This window comes from Aethalodelphis obliquidens, unplaced genomic scaffold (assembly GCF_003676395.1).
Source record: "Aethalodelphis obliquidens isolate GAN/ISIS:26980383/991018 unplaced genomic scaffold, ASM367639v1 scaffold34, whole genome shotgun sequence".
In the NCBI taxonomy this organism is placed as follows: domain Eukaryota; kingdom Metazoa; phylum Chordata; class Mammalia; order Artiodactyla; family Delphinidae; genus Aethalodelphis; species Aethalodelphis obliquidens.
Window position 1 is genome coordinate 16252250 of NW_020837978.1, and position 17225 is coordinate 16269474.

Genomic DNA, 17225 nt, shown 5'->3' on the forward strand with positions numbered 1-17225 from the left:
GAGCACAGGCTCCGGACGCGCAGGCTCAGCAGCCATGGCTCACGGGCCCAGCCGCTCCGCAGCATGTGGGATCCTCCCGGACCGGGGCACGAACCCGTGTCCCCTGCATCGGCAGGCGGACTCTCAACCACTGTGCCACCAGGGAAGCCCAGCTTTACATATTTTACATTAGTTTCTGTACTTACTACAGTGTCTGGCTCAGTAAATACTTACTGAGTGTATTTGTTAAATATGAAGTATGCATTTATTTTTTTCCATATTGTTCTCAGTTCCAGCAGCATTTATTTTTAAAATTTCCCTTCCCTCTTTGATGGTGCTCTTATCATGTTTGTTTCTTAATTAATGTATGAGTTTCACATGTCCCATAACAGATTACCAGAAACGTGGTTGGTTAAAACAACACGCATTTATTATCTTACGATTCTGGAGATAAGTTGGGCATGGGTTTTACTGGGCTAAAATCAAGGTGTTGACAGGGCTGCATCCTTTTCTGGAGGCTCTAGGGGAGTCTTCTTCCTTGCCCTTTCCAGCTTTTAGAGGCCACCACATTCCTTGACTTGTGGCCCCCTTCTTCCATCTTTAAGACCAGCAATGCAGTGCCATCTCTCTCTGACCCTTCTTCTATCTTGATCTCTCTCTCTATCCGGAGATGGGAAAGATCCTCAGCTTTTAAGGATAATCCAGGTTAATCTCATCATCTCAAGGTGTTTAATCTTAATCACACCTGCAAAGTCCATTTGCCATGGAAGGTAATTTACTCTCTGGTTCTGGGATCATGACTTGAACATCTTTGAGAGACCATCATACTGCCTACTACATGCAACATTGTTTATTAGTTGATGTTTTACATCCCTAATGTGTATTTCTGTTTTATTCTAGTACTACTGTTTTCAACTTTAGTATTACTTTATGTATAATTTTTTACTTTATAACATGTCCTATTATTTAATATGGCTATAATATTCTAATGTCCCAAAGAATGTTTCTCTATGTAATTGAATTTAGCATGTTGATTTTAGTTTCTTAAAGATTCCCCCCACCCCAACCCCTGTGAGAAAGTTTTATAGGTATTTTAATTGGATTTAAGGGGGGAAAGTTCCTGGTACTGATCCCCATTTTGCTGGCATCCATCTAGCCTGGCCTCATCTTTCACTTAGTAATTTTTATCTCTTACTCAGTGTTCGTCACTCACTGGTACCATTCAGGTAGAAAATATGCTTTTAGTGGTGTGTGGAATGTGCTGTCCTATAACTTTTGATGAAAGGGCTATTTGTACTGCTGGGGAAGAATTTTTCTCAATGAAGAGGTGAAAGAAGATGAAACTGTACTGGCAGATGAGAAAGTTTTTTTGAAAAAGTTAAACCACATGTAGCATCAAATGCTCTTTTGTGTAACATTAGTAAACTTGTTCATGGGCTTGTGAATTCAAGAAATCTGTCTTCCAGCAGAGTTAGCTAGTGCCTGCTCTGGACTTCTCCAAATTTAAGAGATTTGGAAGTTGAGCTCCTCCAATACCGTTTATAGAGGTAGGGACTTCCCTTAACAGCTTGAAGGAAAATTTTTTAGAGAGAAAAATATTTTTTTACCATGAAGTCAGTATTGAACTTTAACCTGTCAAATGCTGATTATTGGATCAAGCTCCCATTATGGTAAAAGTGAAAACTCTGAACATGCATTTAATGGAAAAGGCTTTTTATAGTATAGTTCTTAACAGAGATAGAAAGAAAGGCATTTTTTTCTTTTAAAGGTTGATAGAGTTTTTAGGTGGTTTTAAAGTGTTGGTCTGATATTTCTTAATTAGAATGAAATGACAGGTGTCCTACTTTATTTATGTACAATCAAAATTAAGAGAGCTAATGAGAGAGTTCCTCTGTATCTATGTTGATGTGTATCTATAATTTATTAACCTTTGTTACTCTTGAAAGGATTTGAAGTGTCTTGGGATAAGATCAAGAGGTAGTAAAACCCCAGCCAGATGCATACAAGTATAAAAAGCCTCACACCAACCAAGTAATAGAGAAACGTGGAGAGAGAGTGCTCTTTGCACATTTTTGATAGAATTAGCCTGAGCGATGCTACTGAGATTGTTCAGTTAACCCTCCAATCACACTTCCTTTCGCAGGTAGAATATAAAGTGTAACCGGCACAACATGAGCTACAAGGTCTCACATAGCCTTCCTTCCCTGATTATCTGACCTCATCTCCTACCACGATGGCCCTCATTCGCCATCTCTTCTATCTCTCAACCCCTGTATGTGCTCTTCCCCCTGGACGTTCACATTGGTGCTTCTGCCTTATGGTTCACGTCCCAGCATCAATGCTGCCTGTCCAGAGGTTGACCTGGACCACTGTAGCAAAATTGCCCTCTCCTCCTCCGGCCACTCCCAGATTTTATTTTCTTCATAGCATCTATCATGATAGGAAATGAACATTTTCCGTTGTTTACCTGTTTGTCTCCTCCAAATAGAATGTAAGGCCCATGAAGCGGGGACTTGGTATTTTCACCATTAGATCCCCCGTTCCTAGAACAGTCATAGTGCTTGGTTGGTGCTTAATAGATATTTGTCAAGTGAAGGCATGCACGGCAGAGGTGATTGGTGGGTGAGCGTTTGGGGGAATAGTTGTTGCCTGGTTAACTTGAAAGTCCCAAGTTCAGTTGGATATCATTTTGTGATCAGTTAGTAATGACCTCGGTGTGTAAAGGAAAAGGGAAATTCACAAAACGTGCCCCTTATGTGCCATTCCTAGATAAGATATACTAAGACCACTTGGCTAGAATTTAGCAGGATACCTTCGTGCCTTAGTTCCCTCAGCCTAGGAAATAACAGTAAGTGTCTACTGCTGAGGGATGTTCTGAGGATTAAAAGTGATGGTGCATGTGGTATGTTAGCACGGAGCCTGGGACGTGGTAATTGCTCAAGAAATGTTAACTATCAACGGTGTCATTAGTAGTCTGGTTGCAACTTATCTAGCTGCTGGTTGTCCAGAAAAAAAGATACTTCAAGTGCATATGAAAGCTGAACTTCTGACTGCAGGACAGTATTAGCCTGTTCTCTGACGACTCTTTTATTTTAGCCTAGTTGGCAAAATTGTGTTTGAGGTGTGTGTTAGTTTCCTAGGGCTTCCTTAACACGTCACCACAAACTGGGTAGCTGTCTTAGCCATACTCTAAACCTGCACTTTCCAGTGTGGTTGCCAAAAGCCACAGGTGAATAGTTAAGTGAATTAAAATCAAAATTCAGTTCCTCAGTCACAGTTAGCTGTGTTTCCAGTACGCAGTAACTACATGTGGCTAGTGACTACCGTGTTGGACAGCCCAGTGTGTAAACATTTCCATCCTTGTAGAAAGTTCTGTTGGAGAGCACTGCTCGAAACAATTAGGAAACTTCAGAATAGCTCTTTTATTTGCTTTAGGTGGCTTTGTATAGGTTTGTTTCTTCACTATATGTTGAGTTATAAATTTGGAGTAGTTCATAATAGCTGAATAAAATATTTTTATGGGTTTCTTTTAAAAGTTCTGCAGCAGAATGACTCATTAATGTTATTTATGAATTGTTTATTCACCAACTCCTTTCTTCATTGTCAAGATCATATGGAGTCAGTAATAGAACATACCGCATGTCTTTCTTTTTCCTGTATGGTTATAACTAAGTGCCTGAAGGACACAAGATACTGTTCTATTTATTTTATTTGAATTATATGCCAGAGACTAAGCTCTTGTGTATTCAGGGCTACAATTTATAGTGTTAATTAAGAACAGCTTTCCTTTTCTTCCCAGAATGAATTCAATATATTCCTCATTACTGTATGTGAATCTTGAGTTTGTTCTCACTCAGGACTGCTTTTTCTTCTCTCCCTGCTTCCCACCCTGTTCTTTTTGCCTCCCAGCCTCTCCCTCTTCCACTTAATTCCCCCTCCCCTGACTCTTCTCTCCCTTTCTTCAGTCTCCTCTTCTTTCTTTTTTTTCTCCCACTGCTTCCTCCAGTATCCTCCTTACTAGAAATGGAAGTGACACAACATTTTCTTTAAAGCATTTAATGAACTTCCCCCCTGCTTTTTGTAATCAAATGCTTTTTTCTCTTTTTCTTAAAGTTTGGTAGAGCCTTCCTTTTGAAGTCCTGGATTCCCCCCATACCACCCAGCGATTACTGATCAGGAGTAGGCAATATCTATTTTTCTGCCTTAAAAGTGAATGTGATAATCAAGTACTTTTTCAAAGTCAGAGCATATATTTTCAGCTTGATGCATTTCAGAATTGATGCATTCACGTCAATTCTGTGTGACCATTAGGGTAAAAGAAAATCTTCATCTCTTCAACACCCACACCCATGCACACACTTTAAGTTTTATTATTTATTTATTTATTTATTTATTTATTTTTGTGGTACGCGGGCCTCTCACTGCTGTGGCCTCTCCCGTTGCGGAGCACAGGCTCCGGACGTGCAGGCTCAGTGGCCATGGCTCACGGGCCCAGCTGCTCCGTGGCATGTGGGATCCTCCCAGACCGGGGCACGAACCCGTGTCCCCTGCATCGGCAGGCGGACTCTCAACCACTGCGCCACCAGGGAAGCCCTAAAGTTTTATTTTGGCATAATTTCACACTCACAGAAAAGTGGTGAAAATAAAGAATTAACATATACCATTTACCCAGATTCCCCGAATGGTAATATTTTACCAAATTTACTTATTGTTTTTATATATAGACATTTTCCTGATCCTTTTGAGAGCAAGATGTAAACCTGATGCCTCTTTACTTCTAAATGTCCTTATATTTAAAAAACAAGGCTATTCTCATATCACTATAGTCTAATTATAAAAATCAGGAATTTAACATTGTTAAAATACTATCAGTTAGTGTGCAGACCTTATTCAGCTCTTTTTAATTGTTCCAATGTCCCTTATAGGAAGAGAAAAATCCCAGATCTAGACCCAAAGTTACATTCAGTTGTCAGGTCTCTTAAGTCTCCTTTAACTGGAACATTTCCTCAGTTTTTTCTTGAGTTTCATGACCTTGACATTAGAACATTTGACCACCCTCAACCTTTTTTTGGGGGGGATGGTGGCAGTAATAACAGCCCTTCTGAGATATAATTCAAACACCACACTATTCTCCCATTTAAGTTGTGTAATTCAGTGGTTTTTAGTATATTCACAGAGTTATGCGACCATCACCACAGTCAATTTTATAATATTTTCATCACTCCAAAAAGAAACACAGTACTCCTTAGCAGTCCCTCTCATTTCTTTCACCACCCGTCCATAGGTAATCACTAATCTACTTTGCCTCTGAAAATTTCCCTATTATGGTCATTTCATATGCATGGAATCAGACAATATGTTGATTGGTTTTTTCCTCTGGCCTTTAGCATAATGTTTTAACATTATTAATACTTCATTTCCCTTTATGGTTCAGTGGCACTTTGTTGTATGGACATGTACCACCTTTTGTTTATCTATTCATCAGTAGATGGGACTTAGGTTGTTTCTGCCTTTTGCATATTATGAATAATGCTGTGACTGTTTGTGTACAAGTTTTGTCTGGGCATACGTTTGCATTTCTCTCGGGTATCCAACTAGGATTGGAATTGCTGGATGATATGGTTTAATGGTTTGAGGATCTGCCAGCCTGGTTTCCAAAGGAGCAGCCCCATTTTATTGCATTCCCACTAGCGATGTGTGATGTGGGTTCCAATTTCTCTGTATCCTTGCCCACATTTGTTACTGTCTGTCCTTTTGATTATAGCCATCCTAGTGGGTATGAAGTAGTATCTTATTATGGTAAAATATACACAACATAAAGTTTACTATCTTAATCAGTTTTAAGTGTATAGTTCAGTGGCGTTAAATACATTCACTCTGCTGTGGAACCATCACCAGCATCCATCTCCAGAACATTTTCATCTTTCCAAACTGAAAATCTATGCATGTTAAACAGTAACTGCCCACTTCCTCCATTGTGGTTTTGATTTGCATTTATTGGTTGGTTAATGATGTTGAACATATTTTTATGTGCTTATTGGCCATTTGTATATCTTTCTTGGAGAAGTGTCTAGTCAGATCTTTTGCCCATTTTTAAATGGCTTATTTGTCTTTTTATTGAGTTCAAGTAGCGCTTTATATATTCTAGATTCAGGTCTCTTATCAGGTATATGATTTGCAAAAATTTTCTCCCATTTTCTGTGTTGTCTTGTTATTTTCCTAGTAGTGTCCTTTGATGTACCAAGAGGTTTTAATTTTGATGATGTTCAGTTTGCCTTTTTTATCACTCATTCTTTTGATGTAATAGTAAGAAACTATTGTCTAATACAAGATTCATCTAGATTTATGGCTTTGTTTTCTTCTAAGAATTTTACAGTTTTAGCTTACCCGCAACTTTTTAACCTTTTAACTCCTCCCTCCACATGTTATTCTGACTTTTCTCCAGGGAACCCGCTTCTTATTCAGTCCATGTGCTACGAGATTGGGTGCAATACTCTCTTTAAACTGTGATGTCTCCAACTGCATAGGAAAGCATTTTTGTTTTGGTTCCATTATGGAATTATTTTATATTGTACTTCTTTTATTCTGTCTTTTCCTCAACTGATATGTTGGTCATTCACCTACATTCACTGGGAAATTTGATCAACTCTTCCTTCCTTATCCTACCTGTATTTCTAATATCGTGGGCAATCTGAGTGTCCATATGGAATGTCTCACCAACACTCTAACCTTATTTCCTTACTTCTCAACTCCAGTGGTTATCACCTTTATCAAACTCTTTCAGCAAATTGTTCTCATGACTAGATCTTGGACCTTGCTGTTCTTCAAAAATACTAAATACCTATATCTGTACTCGGTTATAACCTCCTATTCTCTTTTCTCCTTTATCTCTCTCCATCCTTGCTCTTCTTTCCCACCCTCCCTTTCCTTTCATTCCTTCCTTCCTTCAACCCCCAGCCACTTTATTTCTCCTTTCTGATTCTGCTGCTTCTTTATCTATCTAACCTATACTTAAAGTTTCATGTTATCCAGCATAGTTTCCTTTTTTCCATATCCTTCACATCTGTCCTGTAAATCTCTGTGCTATTTCCCCAGACTTTTGAACCTTCCTGGCACTTGTTAGATGTTTAACAAATGATGAGTGAATGAATAAATGATGGAATGAACGAACCTTGGGTCAGTCCATTTGACTGTTTCGTTCCTACATAAGATCTGCTGGGCCCTGAGGAAAATGACAGCTATACATGGAGTCATTGTTAAAAGTTCATGGTATCTAGTTTCAACTGGTATCTCAATACTGTAGCAATTTTTATGTGTTTCTAGACTTCTCTCTCTCTTTTTTTTTTAACCAGGTATTAAACTTTTAACAGTTATTTTAAACATCCACTCTGTTCTTATTTAACAATATGCTTGCTCACTCATAGCAGATGAACTTGCTTCTTATTTCACTGAGAAAATTGAGGCCAACAGATGGGAATCTTCTTTAATATCCTCTTTGACTTCTACAAGAGTAATAGCATCTGTTTTCAGGCTCCCCTCCTAACCCCTTGTCTCAGAAGACGACTTGGCCCCTCTCCCATTCTGGCTTGTGTCTCTACTACCTGTGTTTTGGATCTTACCCTCTCTACTTCCTGAAGGACCTAGCTCCAACAATTTTTTCTTCTATCTTCAATTCCTTTTTATCTATGGCCTTTCTCTCCTCAGCATGTAAACTTTAAAAAAGAAAGGAAGGAAGGAAAGAAAGAATTAAATGTACTAACACATGGATACTCAATTTTTTTTTTTTTTTTTTAGCTATCAGGAGTCCTCTTTCTCTTTTTTCTACCCAGCTTTCTGTAAGAGTTGTCTGTATGAGCTGTCACCATTTTCTTATTTATGATTCATTACTACCGAACTGGGTTCATTGACCCCCTTATTGTTAAACCAGGTATACCCATTTTAGTCTTTATGTTACTTGTCATCTCTGAAGCATTTGACACTGCTGGCTACTTCTTCCTCTTTGAACTCTCTGTTATCCTGGGTTTGATCACATTCTATAAGGAAGCCATGTGGATTCTCTTAATAAAACCAGAACTTAATGGTTCCAGTGGCTCTAGGTGGACACATCCATCTCCAGTTAGGTAGGTTTGTTTAGGACTAAATAGCTTACTTTCTCTGAGATTTACTTTGCCTTTGACAATTTCTCAATAATTATTGTTACTACTACCATCATGCTGGGCTGAGTGGTCACAGGCAGAGCTGGTTTCAAGTGTGTTCTGTCAAGTCTTCCCTTATTTCCTGTAAGGCACTGAGGCCAAAAGAATATTTCAAAGAGATGTGACATTGCATTTTAAATAAAGTGTTTTTAAAAGGTTCTTCTTGTCTCAGTTGAGTTCATTGCAACATTATTGTATAATAATGAACGATTAGGAGTGACAAAAATGCTCATCAGTAGGGGAATTCATCGCTACTGAACTGTATGAATGCATTATGTTATATCCATATGTGAGAGAGTAGGCAGCTAGTAAAATGAATGAAGTAGACCTAGATGTATTGATGATGTATAGAAAAACAAATCAAGCTGAGGTCTGTTATTTTATCTGTTATCTGTCTATCTAATAATTTGTTACGGAAGAAAACGCTACAGAACAGAATTATGTGTAAATGTTTAACACTTGGTATCTACTCATCAAACTGTTATGAGTGATTTCATCTGAGGAGTGGAAAGTGTTATGAGTTACTTTATTTCCTTTTTATATTTCTATTTTGTGATAAAACAATAATGATTTTGAGGATTTTAAATGTAGAAGAAATATCAACGTATGACCTTTTGTTACCTGTCTTGCTCTCCTTCCTCTAGCTTCTTGGGCTACAATCTTTGCTTTTTTCATTTTCCTTCCAAACTGTAGCCACTCTAACTGAATCCCCTTAGTGGGCTTCTCCTATCTGAATCCTTTTTATCCCTCAAGAGCCATCTCTGGTTCCCTGAGGAGCATTGCTGGATTACTCAGATGTGTTTTATTATCTTCTCTTTGTGTTCCCATGGTACCCTGGGAAATCTTCCTTAGTCACTTGTGTCTAGGGCAGGAGCTGTTATTTGATTTTGTATTCCACGGACCTGAGCGGGGTACCTGGCACATGGTAGAAATTCATTAAAAGGGGTTTCAGTGTTAAAATAATAAAGCATTAAATTTGGAGTAGATCTTCTTAATACCAGCATGTATCCTTTTGTGTAGGTTGTCATATTATGCTATTTTCCTTGAAGCTCTGTGTGAAGATACATGTTTTAATTAAACTGCAATTTATATCTCAGGATGTGTTGAGTTTATGTTGATAGGCTATCCTAATAGAACTCCAGGCAGTTTATTTAAATGTAATATGATTTCTTCAATTATAATTGGAGGACAGGAGAGTGATAATTTCATACTTCATTGTAGCACAAAACAATATGGAGTATTTCTTATAATATCTCCAAATGCATTAAAGAAAACTTGCATTTGTGTGCTTCGAAATGTGTTATGATAAACAAAAATTGCTGTTTCTTCTGCATGTAAATTGCTTGTCTAACAGTTTGTTTTCTTTTTAGGTTCAACAGATAGATCGTGTGGTAGAAGTTGTGGAGGAAACAATTAAAGGTAATTGTTGTAAGTCAGATAAGCACATGTATATATTATTTGAACTGTATTATAAAATACTACTTAGTTAATATTGTTAAGCATTTTTATGGAAGTTATTGTTGGACAAAAATCATAAAATTTTGTCCTTGACTGCTTTGTGCATTGGCCAATCCAATATAGGAGGCATATATTTGGTTGGCTTATAAATGTCAGGTATAGTCTTTTTAAAAAATCTTATTTTTATTTTAGTGTAAAATAGATTTAATTTGAACCTCAGATCAGGAAGACAGAATTTAATTTTAAAATAAGGAAACAGCTTTATTTTCAGTTTTATTGAGATATAATTGACATTATTTTCTTGTTTTTATAGCACATAATTAGCTGTAGTTATCCCTTCTGAAAGTACTTTAAAAGTAGTATTCAGTTTTGATTCCTCTTCTGTGTATAATTTTTGTAGTTACAGAAAATAGAATTATGCTTTGATTGTTTTATTAGCCAGTGTTCTTTGAAACAGATTCTTATTGAAGCCACTGAGGAATAAGCCATTCTTAATTCTGTGGATTAATTTGTAAATATAGTCTACTTTTCTTCTGTTAGATTAGTACAAATGAAAACTGGTAATATGATATTAAAATATTAAGTGAATTGAGGTTCTCACTTAAAATTTTTACCATTTTTTTTAATAAATGGGAGTTTGTGTTTTAAAAAAAACAGTCTACTACCATCAAACTGGGATTTTTAACCACATACTCTTCCTGCTGGCTTGTATTTACTACCTTCCACATGCCTTACATACCTTGCACATTTTGAGTCTTTAATTTATTAGGTGACCACAGAATATGAGAATTTTAGACTATACCTTAGTCTTCCTTGAAATCCTGAAATAAAATGAAATGTCACGATTAAAAATTTGTAGCAGTGATAACTTTGAATATTGTTTTTCAAACTATACCTCAACCCCATCTTGTAAGGTCTAGAAGTATCACTACTAGCATTTATTGTGCACTTACAGTGTGACAGGCACTATGCTAAGCATGGAATAAGTCATTTAATTTTACAACAGTACTGTGAAGTACAGTGGGTACCTCCTCTGTTTTCCTCATTTTTTAGAAGAGGAAGTTGTGACATAGGGGCACACAGGTAGTAAGTGCATGGTTGGAATCTGAATCTAGGCAGTCTGATTTCGATGCCTGTTCTCTTAAATTTGACACTACGTTCATACTATACCATGATGGCTGTGCTCTCTCCCAGTTGAGAGTCACTGCCTTAACGGTTGGTTGTTCAGTTGAACTTCTTAAAGCAGTGCTTCAGGATGCTTGAGGGTATTGTCGCTTGAGTACCAGGCATATACTAGCCATTAAATACTTTTAAAAAACTGAACGACAATAAAGATCATGCAGGAGGAAATCTAGGTGACCATAGGTATGGCAGTTACTTTTCAGGTGTAACACCAAGGCATGATCTGTGAAAGAAATAATTGATGAGCTGGACCTCATTAAAATGAAAAACTTCTGCTATGCAAAAGACAGTGTCAAGAGAATGGGAAGACAAGTCACAGGCTGGAAGAAAATATTTGCAAAAGACATACCTGATGAAGAACTGTAATCTAAAATACACAAATAACTCTCAAAACCCAACAACAGGAAAATAAACAACCTGATTAAAAAATGGGCCAATGACCTTATCAGAAACCTCACCAAAGAAGATACACAGATGGAAAATAAGCATATGAAAAGATGCTCCACATCATATGTCATCAGGGATGACACCAACCAGCCTGTTTCCTCCAAGAGTTAGCTCATTGCTACAAATTCAGATTTGCTTGAAAGGGGCTTATTATGAATAACAAAAGATGCTCCTTTCACCCTATCACTCAGGAAATCATAAGAGTTTTAGGAGATCGATCTGTACCAAGAACTGGGGATGGTGACCAAATATGTATTTCTTATATCACAATATCACAGAAGGCCTATCAATTCCAGGTTGGGTTAATTAGGGATAGCATCTCACTGAAGAGTTTTGCTTAAGTGGGTTTATTGGAGAGACTGTAGTTGGGTTTAATTGTGATAGTCTACAGCAAGAGATGAGTTGAAGATGAAGTTGCTCTGGGTGTTCACTGGCAGGTTGGTTTGAGGGTGGGAAGATTGATGAATTAAGTCTTGGTAATACAACAGGAGAATTTCAGAAATGGGAGAAATAATTTTGTTAGATACCCTTAGTTTGCAGATGAGGAAGCTGATCCAGGAAGGGGTTAAGGGACTCATCTGAGATCTTCTTGTTAATGGAGATCTGGGCCTGTCACTGAAACTTCCATTCTTCACTTTCTTTTTCTACTGCCAAGTCTTACAAGACAGCACAAGTTAGTGAAATAATGTGGTCCTTGTAACAGTTAACTACTTGTTGGTTGTTTTTCAGTAAGTTACTTTTCTGAGACTCAGTTTTCTCAGTTTAAAATGGAGAGAATTAAATGGATAAGACTTTTGAGATACCTGGGATATACTAGGGGAAATGCATGTTAATATTTACTTCTTACTACCCCCTAATACTTAGGGTGCAGGAATAATCTAACTGACCTCCGATTGCAGTGATGCTCCTTTCAATCAGACTGTATATACGGCTGTCATTTTCTGGGACTATCTCACTCTCCTGTATGTGTACCTTCGGTGGCTGCCTGTTACCTACCAAACTAACTTGTGACTTCTACCTCATTCTGCCATTTCCGCTTTTTCTTCCATTAAGTCCGTACATACACCTTTTGCTCCAGTCAGCTGTACTGTTTGATATGTCTTGTATATTATTTGCAGTTTGCTTCACATTCATCTTAGGATCGTGCACAGAAGTGGATAAGTTCTGTTTCCCTCCAGATCCATTCCCCACCCTTCCGCACCTTGATGTGTGTCCATGGAGGCAGACCTGTGTGGACTGCATCCGTAGGATCCTTGCTACCTGGCGTCTAGTTGGATTTCTCCAGTTAGAGGTTGGGGGTGTGACTAGAGTGTGAAATGGGAGGATTCGTTCCCCTCTCTCACTCCCTTCTTACCTGCCCATCCTAACCTGAAGGTCACAACTCCTGTCAGGTGGCCCTCTCTATTCATCTTTTTTTGCGGGTTCCTGTAACTCTTCCTTTCCTTTGCTTTTTCAGGCCCAGGGGTGAAAACACACCCCATTGTTGCTAGCCTGAGAGTACTGCATTGTCTCTTGTTGGTTTTTCTACTTGCCAAGCTTTAGTAAGTAGTCCCTTTATTAAAATCTCTTCAGTTATGCAGTGTGCCATCTGCTTTGCTGCGACCCTGATTGATAAATGCTCCATGGAGAAGAAGGCTGTGCCGAGGAGGGCCAGATGGAATGCAGCCTGACGAGAGGATTCTGCTGTAACTGTCTTGTTTCCACATTTGATTCCTGTTGGGCTGTCTTCATATGTCTTCCTTGAAGGGGGTTTGGACACGCAGCCTCTGCCACAGCCTGTTTGCATTCTTCTTGTGGTATACCAAATAGTATTTTTTAAAAAGGTATTAATAAGATACATTGGTGATAAAAACATTTAAATCTATTGTAATTCCAAGAAAACCAAACAAAGCATATTACCTTTCTATCTGTCTTGGTTGGAGCAACCTGGAGAATTGAAGATATGCTGAATGAGTTCTCACTGTTCGACACTAGGTGCCTGAAAACTCCATCCATTTATAGCATTTGCTTCAGGAGACACCATATTATAAAGACTTCAGGATTTTCTTTTGTATCGTCTTGATAGTTGAACAAGATATGTAATTAAAGCTAAGGGAAGAAGTACAATATTTAAAGGATTTACCTTTTTTTTTAACATCTTTATTGGAGTATAACTGCTTTACAATGGTGTGTTAGTTTCTGCTGTATAACAAAGTGAATCAGTTACACATATACATATGTTCCCATGTCTCTTCCCTCTTGCATCTCCCTCCCTCCCACCCCTCCAGGCGGTCACAAAGCACTGAGCTGATCTCCCTGTGCTATGTGGCTGCTTCCCACTAGCTATCTATTTTACATTTGGTAGTGTATATATGTCCATGCCACTCTCTCACTTTGTCCCAGATTACCCTTCCCCCTCCCCGTATCCTCAAGTCCATTCTCTAGTAGGTCTGCATCTTTATTCCCATCTTGCCCCTAGGTTCTTCATGACCGTTTTGTTGGGTTGTTTTTTAGATTCCATATATATGTGTTAGCATACGGTATTTGTTTTTCTCTTTCTGAAGAAGTGACTTACTTCACTCTGTATGACAGACTCTAGGTCCATCCACCTCACTACAAATAACTCAATTTCATTTCCTTTTTATGGCTGAGTAATATTCCACTGTATATATGTGCCGCATCTTCTTTATCCATTCATCTGTCAATGTACACTTAGGTTGCTTCCATGTCCTGGCTATTGTAAATAGAGCTGCAGTGAACATTGTGGTACATGACTCTTTTTGAATTATGGTTTCCTCAGATTATATGCTCAGTAGTGGGATTGCTGGGTCGTATGGTAGTTCTATTTTTAGTTTTTAAAGGAACCTCCATACTGTTCTCCATAGTGGCTGTCTTAATTTACATTCCCTCCAACAGTGCAAGAGGGTTCCCTTTTCTCCACACTCTCTCCAGCATTTATTGTTTGTAGATTTTTTGATGATGGCCATTCTGACAGGTGTGAGATGATATCTCATTGTAGTTTGACTTGCATTTCTCTAATGATTAATGCTGTTGAGCATTCGTTCATGTGTTTGTTGGAAATCTGTATATCTTCCTTGGAGAAATGTCTCTTTACGTCTTCTGCCCATTTTTGGATTGGGTTGTTTGTTTTTTTGATATTGAGCTGCATGAGCTGCTTGTAAATTCTGTAGATTAATCCTTTGTCAGTTGCTTCAGTTGCAAATATTTTCTCCCATTCTGAGGGTTGTCTTTTCGTCTTATTTTTGGTTTCCTTAGTTGTGCAAAAGCTTTTAAGTTTCATTAGGTCCCATTTGTTTATTTTTCCTTTTATTTCCATTTCTCTAGGAGGTGGGTCCAAAAGGATCTTGCTGTGATCTGTGTCATAGAGTGTTCTGCCTGTGTTGTCCTCTAAGAGTTTGATAGTGTCTGGCCTTACTTACACTGGCCTTACTTACACGTAGGTCTTTAATCCATTTTGAGTTTATTTTTGTGTATGGTGTTAGGAAGTGTTCTAATTTCATTCTTTTACATGTAGCTGTCCAGTTTTCCCAGCACCACTTATTGAAGAGGCTGTCTTTTCTCCACTGTATATTTTTGCCTCCTTTATCAAAGATAAGGTGACCACATGTGTGTGGGTTTATCTCTGGGCTTTCTATCGTGTTCCATTGATCTATATTACTGCTTTTGTGCCAGTACCATACTGATTACTGTAGCTTTGTAGTATAATCTGAAGTCAGGAAGCCTGATTCCTCCAGCTCCGTTTTTCTTTCTCAAGATTGCTTTGGCTATTCGGGGTCTTTTGTGTTTCCATACCAATTGTGAAATTTTTTGTTCTAGTTCTGTGAAAAATGCCAGTGGTAGTTTGATAGGGATTGCATTGAATCTGTAGATTGCTTTGGGTGGTAGAGTCATTTTCACAATGTTGATTCTTCCAATCCAAGAACATGGTATATCTCTCCATCTGTTTGTATCATCTTTAATTTCTTTCATCAGTGTCTTATAATTTTCTGCATACAGGTCTTTTGTCTCCTTAGGTAGGTTTTTTCCTAGATATTTTATTCTTTGTGTTGCAGTGGTAAATGGGAGTGTTTTCTTGATTTCACTTTCAGATTTTTCATCATTAGTGTATAGGAATGCGAGAGATTTCTGTGCATTAATTTTGTATCCCGCTACTTTACCAAATTCATTGATTAGCTCTAGTAGTTTTCTGGTAGCATCTTTAGGATTCTCTATGTATAGTATCATGTCATCTGCAAACAGTGACAGCTTTACTTCTTCTTTTCTGATTTGGATTCCTTTTGTTTCTTTTTCTTTTCTGATTGCTGTGGCTAAAACTTCCAAAACAATGTTGAATAAGAGTGGTGAGAGTGGGCAACCTTGTCTTGTTCCTGATCTTAGTGGAAATGGTTTCAGTGTTTCACCATTGAGCACCATGTTGCCTGTGGGTTTGTCATATACGGCCTTTATTATGTTGAGGTAAGTCCCCTCCATGCCTACTTTCTGGAGGGTTTTTATCATAAATCGGTGTTGAATTTTGTCGAAAGTTTTCTCTACATCTATTGAGATGATCATATGGTTTTTCTCCTTCAGTTTCTTAATGTGGTATATCACATTGATTGATTTGCGTATACTGAAGAATCCTTGCATTCCTGGGATAAACCCCACTTGATCATGGTGCATGAGCCTTTTAATGTGCTGTTGGATTCTGTTTGCTGGTGTTTTGTTAAGGATTTTTGCATCAGTGTTCATCAGTGATATCAGCCTGTAGTTTGCTTTCTTTGTGACATCTTTGTCTGGTTTTGGTATCAGGGTGATAGTGGCCTCATAGAATGAGTTTGGGAGTGTTCCTCCCTCTGCTATATTTTGGAACACTTTGAGAAGGATAGATGTTAGCTCTTCTCTAAGTGTTTGACAGAATTCTCCTGTGAAGCCATGTGGTCCTGGGCTTTTGTTTCTTGGAAGATTTTTAATCACAGTTTCAATTTCAGTGCTTGTGATTGGTCTGTTCATATTTTCTGTTTCTTCCTGGTTCAGTCTCAGAAGGTTGTGCAATTCTAAGAATTTGTCCATTTCTTCCAGGTTGTTCATTTTATTGGCGTAGAGTTGCTTGTAGTCATCTCTCATGATCCTTTTTATTTCTGCAGTGTCAGTTGTTACTTCTCCTTTTTCATTGCTAATTCTATTGATTTGAGTCTTCTCCCTTTTTTTCTTGATAAGTCTGACTAATGGTTTATCAATTTTGTTTATTTTCTCAAAGAACCAGCCTTTTTTTTTTTAAGAACCAGCTTTTAGTTTATTGATCTTTGCTATTGTTTCCTTCATTTCTTTTTCATTTATTTCTGATCTGATCTTTATGACTTCTTTCCTTCTGCTAACTTTGGGGTGTTTTTGTTTTTTCTTTTTCTTTTCTTATTTTTTGCTTTAGGTGTAAGGTTAGGTTGTTTATTTGAGCTGTATCTTATTTCATAAGGTAGGATTGTATTGCTATAAATTCCCTCTTAGAACCGCTTTTGCTGCATCCCATAGGTTTTGGGTCATCGTGTTTTCATTGTCATTTGTTTCCAGGTAGTTTTTGATTTCCTCTTTGATTTCTTCAGTGATCTCTTGGTTATTAAGTAGTGTATTCTTTAGCCTCCATGTGTTTGTATTTTTTACAGATTTTTTTTCCTGTAATTGATATCATCTCATAGCGTTGTGGTCAGAAAAGATATTTGATACGATTTCAACTTTCTTAAATTTACCAAGGCTTGATTTGTGACCCAAGATATGATCTTACTGGAGAATGTTCCATGAGCACTTGAGAAGAAAGTGTATTCTGTTGTTTTTGGATGGAATGTCCTATAAATATCAATTAAGTCCATCTTGTTTAATGTATCATTTAAAGCTTCTGTTTCGTTAATTATTTTCATTTTGGATGATCTGTCCATTGGTGAAAGTGGGGTGTTAATAAAGTCCCCTACTATGATTGTGTTACTGTTGTTTTCT

General features: G+C 37.7%; 1 protein-coding gene across 6 annotated transcripts in view; it reads left to right on the plus strand.

Moving 5' to 3' along the window:
• The window catches only part of CDKAL1 (CDKAL1 threonylcarbamoyladenosine tRNA methylthiotransferase), a 665364-nt gene that overhangs the window by 175634 nt on the left and 472505 nt on the right, over window positions 1-17225 (plus strand). For all 6 annotated transcript variants that reach the window (XM_027128491.1, XM_027128492.1, XM_027128496.1 and 3 more), the window contains one exon: window positions 9545-9593. In XM_027128491.1, the coding sequence (XP_026984292.1) occupies window positions 9545-9593 (49 nt within the window). The remainder of the gene's footprint in view (window positions 1-9544; window positions 9594-17225) is intronic.